General features: G+C 36.3%; 1 protein-coding gene across 1 annotated transcript in view; it reads right to left on the bottom strand.

The window, feature by feature from the left end:
- The window catches only part of GRIA2 (glutamate ionotropic receptor AMPA type subunit 2), a 97613-nt gene that overhangs the window by 22056 nt on the left and 54443 nt on the right, over nt 1-21114 (bottom strand). Inside the window, 5 exon segments of the mRNA XM_033060802.2 lie at nt 287-397; nt 1106-1210; nt 1475-1642; nt 16532-16693; nt 18992-19045. Coding sequence (XP_032916693.1) covers nt 287-397; nt 1106-1210; nt 1475-1642; nt 16532-16693; nt 18992-19045 — 600 coding nt within the window.

Genomic DNA, 21114 nt, shown 5'->3' with positions numbered 1-21114 from the left:
CTATGGTTCCGCCTCTCAGAAAGTTCCTCTCATTTGAAAGCAGGTATTTAATTTCCATTTTCAGGTTTAAAATCATAATTTTCTAGGATGTTCAATCAAAGACCGTTCATCAAAACTGCATGCTGAATCCCATATATTTCCCTAATCTCTTGATTTTATTATGTACCACAATAAGTAACAGCTCACAACCTCAAATAATAAAACCAGCATATTTAAACTAACATAATACCAGGAATCAAGTCATTGTAGGACAGACTGTTTTCTGACAAAATAGGAGGTTAATTACCAAAATAGTGGTGACAATAATAGTCTTATTCTCTAATCCTGAAGATTCATTTCCAAGAGGGCCATCAAGAGGATTCACAACCATTTTGTCCACTTCACTCCAATATCCAATCTAAAGAGAGTGTATAGGACGCACAGACACTAGTGAATACAAATTTTTCTGGAAAACGTAAAGCATGTTATTACTATGCACTTGATTTGTGCGCACAGAGAACTATTTCAGTTATGGATTTACCACTGTAAGCATTTCTATGTATGTATTGAAAGACTACAACAAACAGTAAAATGATTGAACTAATGACATTTATTTACATTACTTTCTCTAGAACAGGTATACCATTTTTATTCACATACTAACAGGTTTTAGTATAGATATTACACACTATAAAATTGAAATACTACAGATTAACAAAATACAAGAAACTGGTTTTCCCTGAATTATTTGAAATTAGAGCAGAAACATAAACACATTTATAAAAACATCACTAAAAGCTGTATCCAGGTTTTGTCATTAAGAAGCATATTTCTCCAAATGCTGGCTCACATTTAATAATTCAGATCAGAAAGCAAAAGGTTCAATCCACAAAACTGAAATGAGAACACTCTTACGTAGTACTTACCAGAAATAATAATTCATATTTGTTAGAAAGAAATATTACATATGTTTCTTTGCTCTGTAAGACCACTGTAGAACATATACACCTATGAATAAATACTACCACAACTTTTACTTTAATTAAACTAACATTTCAGTACCTACCTTTGCCCATTGCTTGGAATGGTAAAACCTTTAAAGACACTATAAGACAATTCAAATTACCTTCCGAGGACCAGTGCTTTTGAGTTCCATGACGTTTATTGTAAAATTGATTCTCTTCCCATTCTGATCAAATTTTATATTTCCTGTTAGCCCTTCCACCTGAACCTATAATAGATGGAGATGGAAGTGGTAGAAGAATTAAGTTTGTTTCTTTTTAGAAAATAGGTTTTTTTTCCCACAAATGATTACTGATATTTCATAAACATTCACTTTAGACCCATTTTCATATACAATATATTAGCTTAGCCAGGCTCCTGAGGACTTTGCTTCCACAGCAAGACAGGTTAGGAGACTAGAAGATGTTTTCACAAGCATTTACAGACAATGTCATGCATGCACTCATCCCAGCATCCACTCCAGGGAAGCTACCTGTTTCAATGCCCTTTCTATTTCTACACCATGACCCCAGGGTACAGCTGGATTTGCAAGGCAATCTCCAGCATTTCCTCTTCTGGAGATCTCAATCCTCTGTTTACGCAAATTACGGAAAGCTTCTGTCATCACTTGAACAGCATCATAAGTCAGAGCAGAGGTATACTGAAAAGAAGTGAAAATATTTAATTAAAAACTGTCTTCAGCTTCTCTACACCTTCCAGTCCACATGGTACTCCATTATACACTAGAAAGGATAGTAAGATACACTTGAAATTAATCAATTTTTTTCTTTAGTTACCCTCTTAGAGGCATCTGTGAAAATTAATCAAGTGTTCATCAGAATGGTTAGGGGTAGTGCCAATAAATCCTAACTAAAGATATGCAGCTGTTTCAATGTGAGTTACATTTTTTCTCACTTACAGCTGTGTAACAGTCCTGCGTGCTGATATGGCTGGAAGTCCATGCAGGTGGAAGGGAAAAAAAAAGAAAAAAAGAAATATAGTAATTTCACGACTAAAAGGCGCACCCTTTTGACTAAAATTTTGATTGAAACCCGGAAGTGCGCCTTATAATCTGGTGCGCCTTATATATGGACAAAGTTCAGAAATTTGCCAACTCGGAAGCGGGAGCCGTGAGGGGCAGTGGTGGCTGCGGCAGCTGAGCTGTGAGCCGAGTCATGCCAGTCAGTGCTGGGCAGGAGTGCCAGGGTCCGCGGCATGGGGAGGGCGCCTGGGGCTGCATTTGAAGGCTATGCCAATCTGTGAAAAATGTTTGGAAATTGAGCACCTGCCAGTAAACCCCGCGATCGCACAATTACGTTACTAATTTGTTACTTTGTTGTGCGTGGATCCTCGCTGCGAAAAAAAAGTGCGCCTTATAGTCTGATGTGCCTTATATATGGACAAAGTTTGGAAATTTGCTGACACCCAGAAGTGCGCTTTATAATCCGGTGTGCCTTATAGTCGTGAAATTACTGTAATTTTCAGTGTCTAACCTGAGCTAGTCTGTACAAATAAGAAGTTGTTCCTCTGATTACACTCGTCCTTTATTCACAGATATCAAGACTTCATCTCCTCTCAGACATAGACACACAAACCCAAGAGCATGTATTTGTATATACATGCTTTTAACTTTTTCCCATTAAATATAAAATCTTGGGGGTAGCTACTTTCAAGTATGCAATACCTTGTCAACACCACGCAAAGCAGCTTTAGAGCTGAGATGCCTGGAACAAGTGGTGCCCCTCAAGCACAATATAGGTGAGGAAGAACCCCATGTTCCTAAACTGACATAATAAAAGGAGCTTTACAACTTCTGAGACAGCAGGGAGGAATCCTGTGATCACATGCATCAGAAACTGGGGCTAAGTGGTCAAAAGCATTTATCTTCACTGACTGGAAAATTTTACATATCAACTAACCAACTGAACTGAAACCATATGTGCACATACACTGAGGACTTTGTTGGATGGACTTTTTGAGTCTGGAACACCACAATTATGCCAAATATAAGAGCCATTTTTGGAAGTATGGGCCAGAATACAACTCCTTAGAGGCATATGAATGAATGGAATGATCCCTGTGAAGGCTATTAGATGCTGAAAATATAGAAATTGTAAAGTAGAGAGAAATTATATATTAGCTCTTTGCTTCAATGGCTCAGACTTTAATGAGAATTTTAGTTAGCTCAAGTCATGGCTCTTGCAATTGTAAAGAAAGCAACCTCCTGAAATGAGATTAATTTTTGTATGCAACTGTTACACCTTAGAAAAGGAAGAAAAGGAAAGCAGAACTCTTTTTTTAAGAGCAGTAAGCTCAGTGATTGGTGTCAATCTTCTCAATAAAGTTTTCTCAGTGACCCAAACAGAAATATTTAAAGGTATCAGAACATTACTACTTCTTCCTACTGCAGCAGCAGCGCTTAAATGGTGAACATGAATTTGGAGATGAAGAAAAGAAGAAAAGGAGAGAAAATAAGAGCTTGGAACTGAGAAATTTTAATGCTATCTAATTCAGTTATTCTATAATTCACTGGATCATTGAGATATATTTAATGTATTATCTCAAGAATATTATTTCTGTAGTATATAAATACTGGCCTGAATATTCATAGCTCAATCATACATGAGGATTGTGTAGAGCTTTGCCTATCAATCAGTGTTTGTATGGGCATACATGTCATCATATATAAAAAAATCTACATATCATAATTTAGATTAAGACAGCTTTAAACTAAAGATCTCAAAATATTTTAAAATCGCTGTTGGAGATGCCATGAAAGCAAACAGCCCATGAATCATTTCTTACCGCTTTATTGTGCGTACACTTTCAGCTCCTAATAACCTTCATGGGGCTCATTAAAACTATCTACAGCTTCATAAATTGATTTAAAGTTGACAAACTAAACCAAAGCGAACTCATTACCATAAACAAGAAATGACAGACCAATAACTTGCTCATGCAGAGGTGTGTGTGTCTGCATAATAAATAAAATGGTCATAAATTAAAGGATACATTAGCCCTCCCTTGATTCACTTTTTTCTGGAGATTCATCCACATTCTTATCTGCACTATTAAAATAAATGGACGCATTGTTTAGAACATTATTCTGTGGAAGTGGGATGGGGTCTTACATCTTAAAATTTTATGGCAGTGTAAATCTCTCAACATAATTTCAGTTCCTTTCAACTTTATATTATAAGATCAGCAACTTTACTATGAAATAGGTGCTAGAGTTCTTATAGAATCACTTGGATTAATTAAAGCATGGCAAAGAATATGGAAAAAAAACCTAAAAAAATCCCGCATCTCACAATTTTAGAACTAGGATAATAAGCTGATAATATAAATTGCCTAAAGATTTTATGCCATTTGCTATGAAACATGGATTGCATGAATGTCAAATGAAAATAACTTTCCCTAAGTAGATGCCTTAACTGCCAAGGAGAGAAAACACAAGGTCCATATAACTTTCTTCAACTTAAATTCCTAAGTTAACTTTCTACCTTCAACTTAAATGCTCTACACTCTGTAGTAAAATATGTAAGCTGCAATTGCAAAGATGACTTTGAAAAGACAAAACAAAGTCATCCCAGACTAAGCAGAAATTATTACATGTGCTATCCAAGAAAAACTGGCAAGATGTTGCCTTTCATAACTTCAGATGCTTTCCAGTAACTCAGGAGATACCAAAAATTCTCAGCTAAATGGACCAGGATTCTATTTTGTACAACCAGTAACCGAATTTTCTGAAGTGAAATTGTAGAACACTACCCCCGAAGCACAAGATTTTTTTATATGCATATTTCAAAGTTGTAACATATTGCAATAAAGGTAAATTAGCCTGTCAGACCTGTATTTAACTCAACACCTGACCATGTGCTCATGAAAAACCTGAGAGATATGATTAGACATCTAAAATAATTAAGACAGTATATTTCAACAGTGGAAAAGAAACAAAAACATGGCGACATAAATGCATAAAAGGAAAATTTAGAAAAAACTAAAGGAAAGTATTCTGAATCACAAGAAGTCAAATTCTTTCCCTCTTGATTTGGACGATTTCGATTTCTGCAATGTCTAAATTTATCCATGACAGATTATCTTGACTCTGCGGTTTTTGGGTTTTTTGGTACTTGCTTTTTGGTTATTTTGGTTTTTGGGTTTTTTTAGTTTTTTTTTTTGTTTTGTTTTGTTTTGTGTTTTTTACAGTCAGAGAAGGGAATAATTATTCTAAAGTGCAATACAAATACATTTTATGAGCTAGATGAAAGAAGATGAAATTAATTGTGCTTTAGATTCCACACATTTGATCTCCAGTGACTCCTGAGACTAGGGAAGAATCCAGAGTGATCACTTTAGGTCCAGATGTTTACACCGTAGATGCATTAGTAACAAATTAAGACCATAAGACCACTCAGAAGGAATGTGAACTAGCCATTCATCCCTAACCCAACAAAATACAAGGAAAGACAAACAAAATAATAGGAAAATTTTGGCAGGACTCTACTAGATCTGTCACAGAATGGTGTGCTGTTGTACAAGACACTAGGGAGATGTCAGCTAGAATGCAGATCCAGCTGCAGCATTGTTCAAGAAGGCAGAAATTAGTCTGCAACAGGCACAGATGGAGGTTCCTCACTGTGTATGGGGGGCTGCTGTTGGAACAGGAGCAGAAGGGACACTGCATCACTAACAGAGCTAAGAGAAAAGAGGCCTCAAGTCTGATACAAATATTTTCCCTTGGAGAGCGGTAAAATTCTGAGAGAGGACATATAGGAAATCTTTTTTACAACAGAAGAGGGGTAGAATCAATCAGTATAAACACACTATCACCATTTTCCTTATATTTAAACAATTTCAATACCAGAAAACATACAAAATAAACTACAAAAAAATCTCTCATCTGAATTTTGCACATTTTTCCCTCAACAAAATACTTCTCTACTTGAATGCTATATACAACAAAAGCAGAAAGACTGATATAAACATTCCTACATCTTTATAAATTACAGTAATATCACAATTATAAGCCACACCATTTTGACTAAAATTTTGGTCCGAACCCGGAAGTGTGGCTTATAATCAGGTGCGGCTTATATATGGACAAAGAACGAAAAGTTGCTGTTTTAGGAGGACAGGTGTCTGCTGAGAAAGGCAGGAGTTTCTCTTTGAAATGGAGAATGTAAATCCTCTCCCTCCAAATTATTATAATTTTGAAATCAAGGGGGGTTTCAGGCAAAAATATAGGGATTAGGAATAACAGCTCTTTTCTAGGGAAATTAAAATAGAAATGCAGTACTACAAAGAAACAAACTCCAAACCCTGACAAAGTTAGAGTACAATCTGACACCCCATCAGGCAGGGTGTTGGGAGTAGTCCCATTAAATGGTGGCTGCAGTCCCCTTGCAGTGACAGATGTGATTCAGTTGGAGCAGTGCTCCTGTACAAGGTGCAGTTTCCCTCCGGAGGTCCAGTGGTGATGTGGAGAAATCTGGTTTTCCTCTGGAGTCCAGTGGAGAAAGGGCCTCCTTTAGTGTCCCAAAACCTCTGGTTTTATTTTGGTAAGACATGTTGGCCTCTTCCCCCTGGCTGGAGCAACTTCCAATGGGATGCAGTAATTTTATCAGTCCCACAGTGGGACTCAATGGGCCATTAGCAGAAAATGACTCGCTGGAGGAAGGTTGGGTTGTGAAAAGATAAAGAACAATGCCCCGCCTGGTTTCAATGGATGGCCCATTAGCAGAATATCTCCCACGGAGATAAGAATCACTGCCCCACCCTCAACAGATGGTGATAGAATAGATACCTTTTATCACACTCTGTATTGTAACGTGGGGCTTATAATCAGGTGCGGCTTATATATGGACAAAGAACGAAAAGTTGCTGACACCTGGAAGTGCTGCTTATAATCAGATGCGGCTTATAATCGTGAAATTACGATTAAAACAGGTATAAATATGTAATCACACAAGTATAAAAAAAAAAAAAAGAGACACAAAGTTACTTGTCAAGAACTAATGAAGGAACTGGGCAACTTCTCTTGTACTTCCAGTGTAATTACACTGATGCAACATCAGACAACTATTTTCTTAAGCATCTTTAATGTAGTTGGGAGCTATTTTGAACAGACAGTATTACATACACTTTGGAAAATACCTGAAGATGGTCTGACAGATAAGAGAGGTAATAGAAAATTACCTAACTGATTGGAAATGGTTATTTCCTTCTGGAGCTTGTGGCATCTTGCACATCATCCTGACAGGACGTGGAATTGCAAAGAGCAACTTCCAATAGGAACAAGAGGCATTGTCAAATCCTGTACACATAAGTGTAATTGGAAGTGAAGATGGCCTTTGATGGTGTCCATAATCACGCTTTGTTCTCACCTGTTTTGTGCAGGCATTAACATGAATGGGGGTGTGTACACAGTAGCATGCTAAGCTGGTTGCCATTCAAACTGCAAATGGGCCTTTAGCATCTTCATTACCTATGGTTGTGTTTCAAACACTGCAATGTGAGATAGAGGTCAGGGAGCCCACAAATGACAGTGCTTGGATCTTCCTCTTAGTTAGGATGATGTTCTTGTGAAAATAGGTGGTCTTAGCAACAGACTTGCTTCCAGCTGAAAATAATTGAATATACACACCATATTTGGAAATAATAATTGTAAATTCTTTAATAACAACCCCGGTCCTGACTAAAAGGGGAAGAGAGATTAATAAAATGTAAATTTACCTATTAGTTAAAAAAAAAAATGTTAGATTAATCTCAGTAAAGATGGGGCTAGAGACCAAGCCCTATTTATCTTAATAAATATACCATCTTCATTAAATTTTGTTTCCCAAAGTTGCACAGTCATATCATCTTCCACTTTTTTTAATGGTATTTATTCAAACACAACTGCAGAGTTCTGCATGCACAGAAAAGCTAAACAAATAGGCAATTTTGCTTTGAAGTGCCATACTGGCATGAAATGCAAAGAACACCTTAAACTGCCTGTCACTTTAGAAAAACTCCCAGAAAATCTGCTGATATTTTGACATGTTTATGTGTTTTAATGGTCTCTTTGCTTGGCTTAGAAAGGCTGCTTTCTGGGCACACCCAGAACAGCTAGCCCAGTAGCAGGCACTTGCCTAAATCCCTAAAAGTCTAATTCTTATTTGAAAGACATACTCACAGCACATCCAGCAGAGAGTGACAAGACTGGGGCACTGGAATTATCCTAATGCTCCCACTGTAGGATATTTATAGGAGAAAGTGACCTTCTTTCACTCTTTTAAAAACTTAATATAGCAAAGATCACAAGATTTAGAAAGCCCAAAGTGCTTGGCCTTTCTCCTTATTTTATCTACTACTCTAATAGGAATGAGATTCCTGAACTGTAATTCCTCCCCCAAGACTGCTTCCAGTACAGAACAATCTTCTCACTAGAGTCATCAGAGGTGCTAATTCAGCAGAAGAAAAAGAGTGCAGGTACCTACCATTTTTAAATTTTACACTGAGAACAAAGGTTTTAAAGTACTTTGGTCCTCCATTACAGTAAATGAAAACCATTTACTTGGATTTGAATTCAAAAAGCTTTACAGAAATAACAAAAATAATTATTTGGATTTGAACCTAGAGCATTTTACTTATAAAAGATGCTGTTATATTCTAATCATGCCACTGCTTATGGAAAATATACATACTAACAAAATAAATAAGGTTCTAGAATGATTTGTGTAATCTTACTTTTAACTTAGAATAAACATGCAAAACAGCAATGCCACTAATAATAAAATCACCTTGAATTCACTGTAAAATACAAAGAATATACAACTTCCTAATTTTCAGAAAACCTTCTTCTTGAAGGCTAAGCCAGAGCAAAGCATGTCACTATTCACAGCATGACCCAGCAGCAAAAACTGAAGCCTTTGGTAACAGTACTGAGTATCTCCAAGCTGGAATATTTTACAGAATGAGCAAAAAAAAGTACAAATAGAAAAGTAAGGGAATTCTCTGAAAAAAGTATGCTCCAAAAAAGGTATTTGAAAGAGTTAATGTGAGTGTTTGAAGTGTTGAAGTGTGTGGAGTTCTTGCCATTTTCTTGTGAGTGTGGGTTTTGGCGTTTTTTTGGTGTTTGTTGTTTGGTTCGGGCTTTTTGTTTGTTTGGTTCGGGTTTTGGGTTTATTTTTTTCCCAGGAGGGAAGAAAAAACCCCCAATCAGAAATCCTGCAGTGTTGTAAGAATTTTCAAAATATGCCATTTAAAACTAATAGTAATAATTCAAGCCTTAAATTTAAAACAAAAGGAAAAAAATAAAAACCCCCAAAAAAACTCCTAAAACACAAATTCTTAAACCAAAATTCCCCATTTTCATCATCACTTCTCATCTACCCTAATCAGGAACAAGATACTTGTTGTATCAAGATGAACAGCTTTCTCCTGTTTGCTCCAATCCAATTTCCAACCAGAATACAAATAGAATTGAATACACCATTCTTACCAGATTGCTGATTTCAACAAGGCATAGTTATTGTCAAAGAATAATAAACACTTCATTGTTACTTTTCTGCCACCCCATGCTAAGTAATATGGGCAGCTACCTACATTAATTGGTCCTTAATACCAAACCTGCCCCAGAAATAAACCTGCATGTCTCCTCGTTCATTTAAGTATCCCTAGTGCTTGCCTTACTCCTTTATTCCCCTAATTCAAAAAAACTTAAGTCACAGATGCCTCTCCATCTCTGAGCTGCATCACTTTTGTGTCTTTCACTCACATTTCAACAGCCTCTTTTCACTTTGCTGACCCCTTTTTTGCATTACATTACTCCTCCTTCTCCTCCTCCTACTTTCATCTTTGTCTATGACTCCCTCTTCTCCTCTTAACCCCATTTCTCCATCAAGCTCTACTGTCCTAAATGACATTGATCTTTGTGAGCCCAGGATTATGTCTGACCTTGATGAACATTTGAATAATGAAGGAATAGTAGCTGTTTCTGTTTATATCCACCATATCCAGATGTACTGCTGGTTGAGAAAAAGCAATACAGAGCCCCTGGGAAAATAAGCAAGAGGAACCCACTGCATTTTACTGGCTGAAGATCCTTAACAATTTATAATTATTAAGAATTAAGTGGATTCAAATTCAAAGAAACATATCTTCATAGAGACATCAGGATTTGGCTCTATAATTTTTGGAAGTCTGCTTTAGCAGACTTCTAAACAGTTCAACCACTCTTACTGGGTCAATTGGCCTTTTGCATGCCTGAGACAAATCTACAGATATTGCTCCAAACCACCCACTGCTTTCAGTGACTAAACGTTTCATTCTTTAATTGAGTTTTCATTAAAAAAAAAAAAAACCTGAACCAAACCAACTATGCTGGAATGAGTAATTACTTACACAAAACATCCTTAAGCTATTAAAAAGAAGCACAAAGTTTAAGACTGAAATTTCTTATGCTCACTTTCTTTGGTATTCATTTTTTCTAACAGAGAAGACTGAATACTGAGTTTTGAAAGCCCAAGAAACCAGGTAGCTAGAATACCAACTGCTAAATGCATTTTTTTATTACCCAGGAAACCAAAATGCAAGGACTGAAAACAGGTAGAACAATCTCAAAAATCTACAGTTTTATAAGGGCACTTAGGAAAAAACAAAAATACTCCAGATGAGTTCCTGGTTCAACCCTGTAATAAATACTAAAAATTATCTATTAAAAAAACCAAAACTTATCTATAAATCATTATGATCTACTTGAATTAAGGGATATTCAATAATATTTTTCTATTAAAACTGTAGCAGGTGCAACAGAACATTCGTTATAACTTATTAAAATTCATTGCATTATAAAACAATTTTCCAACAGACTGCAATTGTAAGAGGCATGGCCCAAAATGAAGGTATTGTCTAATTCATCAACTGTACACTTTTGCTTTGTCATCTATATCAAGACAAATTGAGTTCTGAATTTTCAGTGTCAATAATTGTTTTCAGTGTTTTCTTCTTTGTTCATATTGTTTTCTTTTTTGCTCCTTATTAAAAGTGAGTCATCTAAATGTTATTATTTCTGCATGGTAAATAATTGTGTGCTATGTATTTTGGCAATTTTTCTTCTGCATGTTATCTGTATTGCACCTTTGAGGTAAATTAGCACCAGCATAGTTAAACCAGCATCTTTCAGTTACAAGCATCCCTACTCTTAACTTATGGTTTCATAATATTTGCCCAAAAGACTATAAAGAAGAAACTTGAAAATGTGAAACTTCTAAAGACAAAATCAGGAGGTAAAAACAATCTAGTGTTTTGATATCTTAGCTATGCATTGGTTGGGTGGGGAAAGAGATTATGAAGCCAGAAATACAGTCACGCAAAGAGAACATCTGAAACATTATGTGCCAGCATGGAACAGTTACACCCATTCAAAACAGCTGCAATGAGTACCAGGCTTGTTATCATCTTCTGACACAATGGGATTCTCTATGAATCTGAGCTGAATTAGGTCTTCAACCAGGAAGCACCAAAATTTTTTCTGCGTGCTGCACATAGTTTTTGTATACATCATATGCAAGTTGTCTCAGGCACTTCAGGCCACAGGTTACTCTTAGAAAAACTTATCCCAGAGTAGTCTGGCTTGTAGAATAGACTATTTCAGTTGGACAAATCTGCAATGATTATCTAGTTCAACTGCCTGAACAATTCAAGGCTGAACAACTCTAAAGTGTTTTTTTAACAGAATTGTCCAAATGCCTCTTAAACAGATAGGCTTGGGGCAGCAACCAGCTCTCAGGGAGGACTGTTTCAGTGTTTAACCACCCTAAAAATATAAAAGAAATGTAAATAAATGCATCCAAAAGTCCAGTCTGAACCTGCCCTGGTGCAGCACTGCACCATTCCCAGCCATCCTCCTGTCACTGGATACCAGGGAGTAGATCTCAGCACTGTCCTCTCCACGCCCCCTCCTTAGAAAGCTGCAGAGAGTAATAGGGTCACTCCTCAGCCTCCTCTTCTCTAAAGAAGTCAAGCTCAGAGATCCTAGCTGTCCCCCACAGGACATGTCTACTTGAAGTTTAGTACTTAGGTGAGAGTTGGCTCTGGCTGGACACTAGGTGCCACCAAAGCTGTTATGTCAATCCCTTCCTCAGAGGGACAGGGAAGAGAAAACATAATGAAAGGCTCATGGGTTGGGATAAGGGCAGGGAGAGATCACTCAGCAATAACCTTAACAGGAAGAAAAGACTCAAGTCAGAAAAAATTTAATTACCAATCAAACCAAAATAGGATAATGAGAAAAAAACTAAATCTCCAAACATCTCGACCCACTTCTCCCTTCTTCCCGGGCTCAACTTCACTCACAAATTCTTTATATTCTGTTCCCACAGTGGCACACGGGGACGTGGAATAGAGTTGCAGGCTGTTCAGCACCCATCTCTGCCATACTTCCTGCTCCCAAGGTAGACTTCTCACACTTCTTCCCCTGCAGGGAAATTTCTCTGGCACTTGGTCTACCACCTGCCTTCCTTCTGCACTGACTGTCTGCAGGGCTGTTTCTCTCATATATTGTCATTCCTCTCTCTGGTTGCTGTTTTACAGCAGCTTTTTCCTCTCCTGGAATGTGTTATCAGAGGCACTCCACCTTTGCTGATGAGCTTGGCCTTGGCCACCAGTGGGTCGGTCCTGGAGTCGGCTGGTATTGGTTTAACTGGACACAGCGGAAGCTTACAGAAGTTTCTCAAAAAAGCCAGCTCTGTGGTTCCCTTCTACCAAAACCCTGCCACACAAATGGAATACAACTTACGTCTCACTAGCCTTCAAGAAACACAGACTGAGCTTCTTTCAGCAAAGAGACCAAAGACTGCCCCTCAAGAGAATGGTTTAATCAGATCAGCAAATTGGAGCAGTGATTGTGAATGGATGTGTTGCCCTTCAATGTCCTTCCACAAGATCAAGACAGTTGCATTAAACGTAACAGTCTGGAACAACATTAAGGCTCAGAAAGTCCAGCATATTTGTAAATATACAATACTGGATCAAAAGAAAATTTCAACTTGTTATTATTAGGCCTTTATAAAATTAAACATACATTTGTCTTTATGCTACTTGACAAAAAATTACCCAGGATCCTCAACTCCATGTTTCAAGATCTACTCATTAGTTCTTCTAGAACTGCATGCATAGACTGGTAACACCCTTGGTTACAACAGACTTGTTTTAAATTTAATCTGAAGTAAACCATGTATCAGCATTAATTTTGAAAGATGTAAAAATATTCTGTAGAAAGACTGCAAAGCACTCATTTTAAAAATAAGCATCCTGCTTAATCTTTAAATCTTGAGCCTTTATCAGTACAGGTACAGTGCAGCAACAAATGAGATCAGTGTCTGTTCTCATCTGTGTCCTAAGACAGCAAATTTTTATAATAGATATTCTATAAATTATAAAGATACATTTTTAAAGCAACTTGATACAGGTCCTCTTCTAAGCATCTGTGGAAGAGGCTTTTAGAAATGCTCTTCTTTCTCGAAGATGTTCCTTTGAAATGCACTTTTTCTTAGGGTGTTTTTCTCTATTTTCAGGACTGTACTTGATGTTGTGATATGTCTAATCAGCTCAGTCATAGTCCATTGACTTGCATTTTGTAATTTGAAATGAATGTATGCTTACTTTAGGGTTACAAAAGGAGGATAATACAACAAAGTTGCAATGTTTTTGCCTGCAATGACAGAAACTTGCAATCCCAGAGATAATATTACCTGTTAGGGGCATTTAACCACCTCTCATTTCTATACTGATGATGCAGGGCTTTTGTTAGCCTTCCTATCTGTTTCATACAGAATCTGCAGCAAAAGTTTCCTAGATTCCATGGGACTGGGAGCAAAAGTTCATTTATCAACACTGGAAATTTAGACAACTACCTCAAAATCAAAAGGGGAGAAAAGTTATTTTTTTTAAGACCACTTAAGGGACAAATGGAGACCAGTGCATTAACCTGTTCAGTAATCTAGATGTTTATACAGTATGTTTAAAAAGATTTGGCTGTCAGCATGCATCCCATGATAAATATTTCTCACTAATGTCATAGTGGTGAGGAGAGGAAAAAAAAAAGTAAAAAGAAACTAATATGAAAGAATCCTTGAAATGAGTACTGTCTCTGAGACACGTGAAGCCATTGTTTCCATTTCCTCAGCATAGCACTCATATGTGTTACAGTAGCCAGTCTGGCATTTCAAAGAGGTATCAAATAGAAAGGTTGCAGAACAAGATGACAAACACGACCTGAGAGCAGAACATTCAAAAGAAAAGGGATTATTTGGTTTTGCAGGGAGGAAAACAAGGCAATAAGGGAGGCAGCCATTTTCAAATACAGAAGGACAATGAAAAAGCAGAACCTCTCCACAGCCATTAGAAACATATAAAGAAGTAATGGATTAGGTGATATAAATTAAGGTTAGACAACCTAATTAAGGTTAGACAAAAGCCAAACCAAGATCATTTAAGTGCTGAAATAGATGCTTGGAGAAGTTGTGAAATCACTACTCACAGGAACTGCACAGGTTTATCTGATTCTGCCTTCAGGCAAGGAGGACAAACAGGTGACTGACTGCTCAAAGACCTTTCTTGCCCTGTTTCTATGATCTCTATGATTCTGCCCTGCCTCTAGCTCCCTCAAAGATGGGAATGAAATGTGACATATCTCTAACCCTACATGTAATGACAAGCAAAAATGACAAGTAATACGTGTATAAGGGCAAGCGATGGAAAGCGACACAAAGAAATACAGTAACTGATACAATCAATGTCACCAAATATTACAATATATCTCTACACTTTCCTCACCATCAATACCTGCAGCATTTATAAATTATCTGATAAGCTAATTCAGATCTCAATTTCTTGCATGAGTATTAGTGCAGTTCAATACATATATCTTGAGCAAACAAGATTAAAAGGAAGAGAGGTTGGTCTTTTAAAATGAATTAAGAATATGTTCTAAATTAATGAAATTTAGGAAAATTAGTGTTTCAATTACTTTACTTCTCCTATCCATAACAAAATAAACCTCAAAAGCAGAAAATATTTCTGCTAGACTTGAAAGGACATAGCATGGAACAAATGAAGTGAATACCTGTGACAGAATTAGAGATTTTAATACAACATTGCAACTATGTCGTGTTATCTAAAACACATGCAATTTCTCCCTAGTGTAACACCAGAGACCTTATTTATTGTGTATCACCCATTTATTTTTCCATCATTGATAAAAACTGCATCTTGGTTTCATTTTGAGTTCGTCACTATATTCACGTATTTTATGCATTTCCCTATTATTATTTCCAGATTATGATTCTGCAACATGAATATATAGGTAGGCACTCAAGAATCAGAGACAAAACTATTCAATTTTTGAATGGTCACAGCCACATCCCTTCCCTCTTTCCTAAATGAGAGCAATATAGATTACATATCTTACACATATAAATGTACTTAAAGACCTGACACAGACTCCAGCTTACTTTTTCAAACATCAAGTAAGAAATTCACTACTTCTATCATAAGAATTTCAAAATACAAAAACAACCACAGAAAAGAATCACTTTGACTAAGTTTCCACCAAACTTGGCCTCATAAAAAAGGAATCTATATTATTTTTTTAATTAAAATTAAGGTTGTTGGTTTTAAAGGACTTTTCTACTAGGCCTTTGAAAAAATGATCTTTGCTTCCATGCTGAACTTTTCATTCATTTATTTTTAAATTAATAACATGCTTCATATTAAAACAATAGAACAAAAAAAAGTTATGGCTAGAACACTAACAACTTATTTTTTTGTCTTTTAGAGCTATTTAAGAATGTGTTCTTATTAAAATTTCTGATTTTATTACTTAAAAATTATCTAGTATTAAAATTGAATTGTCCTTTTTAATATTTTGCAGCCACTAATTGATCCTCATGATGGTTAGAGAAGGTGCTATTATCCTTGTTTTAACCAGAAGTAAAACTGAGGTAAAAAAGCTTAACCACTTGCCCAATGTCAAATCATGTGTCACACAGGCCTCAATTCTGAATGCATGAATCTCTAAGTCAGGCATAGCATTTAATTCTGTAAGTCTTTGTAGGACTTAGGCATCTGTCTCAAAGGAACAGCCTAACAATTTCTTTGGGACATTATGCTACCTGAAAAAAGGGCTAAATCTGTGCTCCCCAGAAACATGATTAACATTTGTCTTTAAACATTTCAAAATACAGAGAAACATTTCAAAACAGAGAAAAATCAAAAATTGTAGATCTAATTAATCTATCATCATATCTAGACCGATTACCTAACAAGCTTTCAGGCACAGATTTACAGTGACACAAGAAAAATTAGGTTGTCTTGAACATTTTTAGAAGTGCAGCATCTTCGCTCAATCAGTCATAAGACAGAGAATGTTAAAAGTACCCCAGAGAAATACAAAATCGTGTTGGCACTCTTGATTTTCAAGGGCTTTCTCTGTCTCTTATATTTCTATTCCAAACTCTTCACTTGCTCTACTTCTAGTGCAGTTAAAAACAAACATAAGACATACCTTGATTGTACTAGTATGTGCACCAGGATATTCTTTCTCCTCTAGCGTTGACCAACGCTGTATAAATTTTGACACCATAGGATCGTCATAATCAACTATCTGAAATCCTGAGACATTAGCTCCTCCAAACTGAATTTTTGACAGATCTCCATCAGTAAATCCCTGAGCACAGAAAAAATTATGTCTGTTATTTCAACAGTTTCATCAGTTCTCTCAATAGTGTACAAAAAGAAAGAGTTACCACATAACTGCAGAAGAATAAGCCAATATTTTCCTCAAACCAGATCCAACTTAAATCCTGGGCTGCCAGGATTAAGTTACCATCTCAATCAGCCAGCAACACTTCTTGTTGCCCACTAGACAAACACTTTTATAGAGAGCAAGGGCTGAGTGAACCTGTCCTTGCCATCCTAACTTTCTAAACATCCTGTTAATTTCAAGGGGACCACTTGAGTGAGAAAGGGAACACAAGATATGAGAAACAGGCAAGCAAGTTTTAGGCAGGAATACTTACAGCCACAGCTGTATCCTCTTAGGAACTCTAAAGTATGTGTGAGGACTTACAATCTGCACTGCCTTCTCCCTCTGACATAAAGAACCACTTCTTATTCTTAAAAAAATATATTGTGCTCTGTTTTCTGTGTTCTTTGATTTAACTTCACCCAAATAACCACACAAACTCATTTACATGAAACAATGACATCAGACACTTCATTATAAATGAATGTTGCAAGTGAATGCATAAAAGAAGCAGTAACTTCAAACCATATTATCATAAGTTGCTACAATTAATACATTAGATGCTCTTTAATTATTGCATATTAAGGATCTTCATGTGTTGTTGCCTGCTAATAAAGACACTTCCACATGGATCATGTAACTTGACAGATGAACAGGAACATTCATTGTATATTCAAACTTATTCTCCATCTATCAGCATTTTTTTATTTTCAAAATAGATCCATTTCTTGAATGACTGATCAGACTGGGGGAGAGTATTATTACAGTCCAAAAAGAAGAAAGAATGTGGATTCAGTGAAGATGAGATACGATTCAAATGCTAGATAAGCTTTCTTTCTGAAGAAAAAAAATTTTTAAAATCACTACCATAAACACTTTATACATGATATTGAACAGCTTTAAAACACAAAATACAGTAATTTTCAGATCTTATGGACTTACTGTTACAAATTTAAAACAACGGTTAAAATAGCAACCAATTAACAGAATGAAATCCACTGGGCACAATTTCTAAAATTTCCCTTAGGACTCAAAATATGGTTTATCCAACATTTGCAATGCAAACCACAGATGTCTAACAGAAAATTTTTCAAATTTTGTAAGACTTTTATTCCTGCTTTATGAATATCAGCATCTCAACTTCTTTATCTAAAAATTAGTTATTAAGATACAAGAATGAAACCACAGCATTCAGTTTTTGAAGAGGCCTTTAAAGCATAAGGCTTCTTCATTCCCTGGACACCACATGACTCTTCAGAGGACTGCCCGCCTGGAGGGGGAAGTGTTTTCATCAAAGGCTGGGAGGAGAGAGGGCTATGCCTCAAGTGCCAGAGACACACCATGCTCCTTCTGTTTCTTCAGGCATTTCAAAGGACTATGAAAGACAGTGTCAACTGAGGCACTCTGGGCCCTGCTGAAATTTCTATCGAACACTATCACAGTTCAAGAACAAATGACGAAAAAAATGTTTTGGTGGCATTCACACTTCTACAGCCCCCAAAACTCTCTTCTTGAACAGGGTAACTGAGATCTGAGCATGCAGAATTTGCTTTGTCTATTACAAAAACACAATTGGATTAGTTCCCCTAGCTTCAGTACATGTTTATAAACTTTAGTATAAGTAAAATGACCCTTCACCTTTAGAAACAATTTTAAAAGAATTACCTTGACAGAATCTAGTGAGTTTTCTGAACTTTCCCCACAGGAACAGTATTAGCTATACTGTCTGACCACCTATGCTCAAGAAAATATGAATTCAAACTGATTATCCAGCCAATCTGAGATATGAAATGTGGAAATTTGAGACTAGTCTAGCAGAATGAAACATGAGAACCATGGTTCTTAAATAGTTTAAAAGTTGTGTGAGAGAAATCATCACCTTGCTGAGCGAATATATCATCCTGTGAATGCAGAAAGTTATTTTTAAATTTTACATACTCTCCTTTTCTAAAGTATGTAGAGAAAGAGAAGTTCTACTGAAGGTCTTGAGCAACCTTCATTCCAATTGATGGGAATATGATAAGAGGCAGTTAAACCCTGAAAAAACTCAGCCAATAAACAAATAAAATCTCAACACATACCTTCATTTAGCAAGAATAAAGACATCTAGCTTTTTTTTTTCTGTTTTCTAAAATGTATTTAAAACAAAATACTAATTGATGTCCTTCCATAAACAGTCATATGAGCAATACAGGTATTTTAAATACTAAAAATGCTTACCAGATTTGCAATTATATAGTGATATCCTTTAACATGTTTACCAATTGTTATAACCTGCAAAAAAGAACAAATATCCTCATAATGGAGAATGTTCACCTGGTATACAGACAAAATGAAGTATGATGTAAAAGCCAGTTAAAGTCTTTATGGTATACAATACTGACTTTGTGTGATGCTTTATCCTTTATTTTACCTAATACATCACTGAACACACCCTTTGCTGGTACAAATTAGCCAAGATGAAGTCCAAGTCCCCAGAGGGAGAGTCCCTCCAGACACAGGAGCTGAATGCAAATTACTGTGGTGTTTATTAATCCAGCTGGGAGAGAGCAGGCATCGCACATTAGAAACACTGTGCTTCCCAGACTCTTGCTAGATTCTGCCCACAGACATTAATGAATTATGAGGAAGCCTTGTAAAGTTCAAATTGTTAATTGCCCTAAGTCTTTCTCATAATCTCCCTCAAAGCCAGCTGGTAGTTTTGAAAAAGTCTCTGCTGCCAGACCTGTAGCATGGATTCTTCTCCCAAATAAGCCTAATTAAGACCAGATCTTTATGGGAAAGTTTGCATTTTGAAACTAAGCACTTCTCCAGAGGAAGGATGTTTAAGATGAGTCTAGAGGTTTATTCCATCTTTTGAGCAATGAGAACAATAAACTTAGAGAGGATGACTCATTTCCTCATTTAACATATAACTAAAATATTCAGACTAGGTATGCTGAAACTTATATCAGGGTACTAGTTAACAACATTCCACATACTTGGTTTAATTAAGTTACAGAAATATAATGGAGAGCAGTTTTACACTGAGTTAACATTACTAGAGTTTAAGACTGAGAAGGTTCACATTACATAGGCCATGGAAGTAAATAAATTGCTCTTCTTTGGAGGTCAATATGCATATGATATATGAACTTAAGTATCCTAAAACAGTCACTTGGATCAGACTACTTTAAAATGAATAAAAGATTTAAAAACTATTTTCAGATGTATTTCTCACATAGCTGCTGCTTCCAAAGAAATTTCAGTTAGACCAAATAGATTAGCTCTTCTGACTGAAGTATTTCTTCATCACTGGTATCTTTGGTAGTACCAAAGCCATGATGAAAGAGCTGTGCACACAGAATCTATTCAGCAGTTTAGAAAACCTTCTCTAGCAGGGAATGACAAGTAACGGCAGTAATTACACAGCTGCCCAAAGGATGCTATCAGGGTGAAATGAGATTCTGCAAAGGAAGTTGCTTGAGAAGAGACAGAAGCTATATAATAAAAAGCATGGTAACACAGACCTGCCAGATCAGAGAAGAGGAATATAAACTAGTCTGAAGACAGCTGGGAAACAGAATTATTTTTCAACTTACATGAATTGTTGAAATTTGGAAGAAAAACTATAACATGAGGCAACAAACAAGAATGATGAAGCAACTTTGCAAACATGTTTTGTGGCTATACAAAGATCCAAGGGCTACAAAATGTAGGTGGGTGGACCTGAGGCTGTCACCCCAGCTTAAAATATTTGCAGGATAAATCAAAGCACTAAAATGAAAGATTTGTTCAACAACAAAAAGCAAGAAACAATGTGAAGAAGTTGTCCCTTTATGTATTGAGCATGCAAATAGTACTTTGGTATCGAAGGTATTCTGGTTAACAGAAAGCCTGTTGCATTTTTTGCAGTAAAAGTACACAGAAAAAGGGATACTGACATGATGTGTCCACTTCAGGCATCTTCATGAAACGAAGGAAATTCCTGAGGGTTTTTTGTCAGGGCAGGAATTAAAATAATTTTTCAAAAAATAGATCTGGTAGCAAAGCAAGATCTAAAGAATGCCACTATTAGAAAAGAATATCAGAAGAATACAGTCAAAGGATGCTCACAGGCCAGGAAGTCCATTGTTCAGCACTTCATTTTGAGAGATGGAGAAATTTAATACAGAATCAGTTTTTTAGACTTTCTTGCAGGCTATTTGAGAAATTGAAAGTGGGTTTACCTTTAAATGTAAGGAAGGGAAGTTACTGAGTGTAAGAATAGGGATAAAGTAAGGGCTTAAAAAAGAGACCATTGTGCAGAAACAACTATGCTATCTTGTGAAGAGAATTACAAGAGTAAACCCATATGGAACAGC

This window comes from Catharus ustulatus, chromosome 5 (genome assembly GCF_009819885.2).
Source record: "Catharus ustulatus isolate bCatUst1 chromosome 5, bCatUst1.pri.v2, whole genome shotgun sequence".
NCBI classification, from domain to species: domain Eukaryota; kingdom Metazoa; phylum Chordata; class Aves; order Passeriformes; family Turdidae; genus Catharus; species Catharus ustulatus.
Note: the sequence above shows the minus strand (reverse complement) of the source record. Positions and strands in the feature narration are given on the sequence as shown.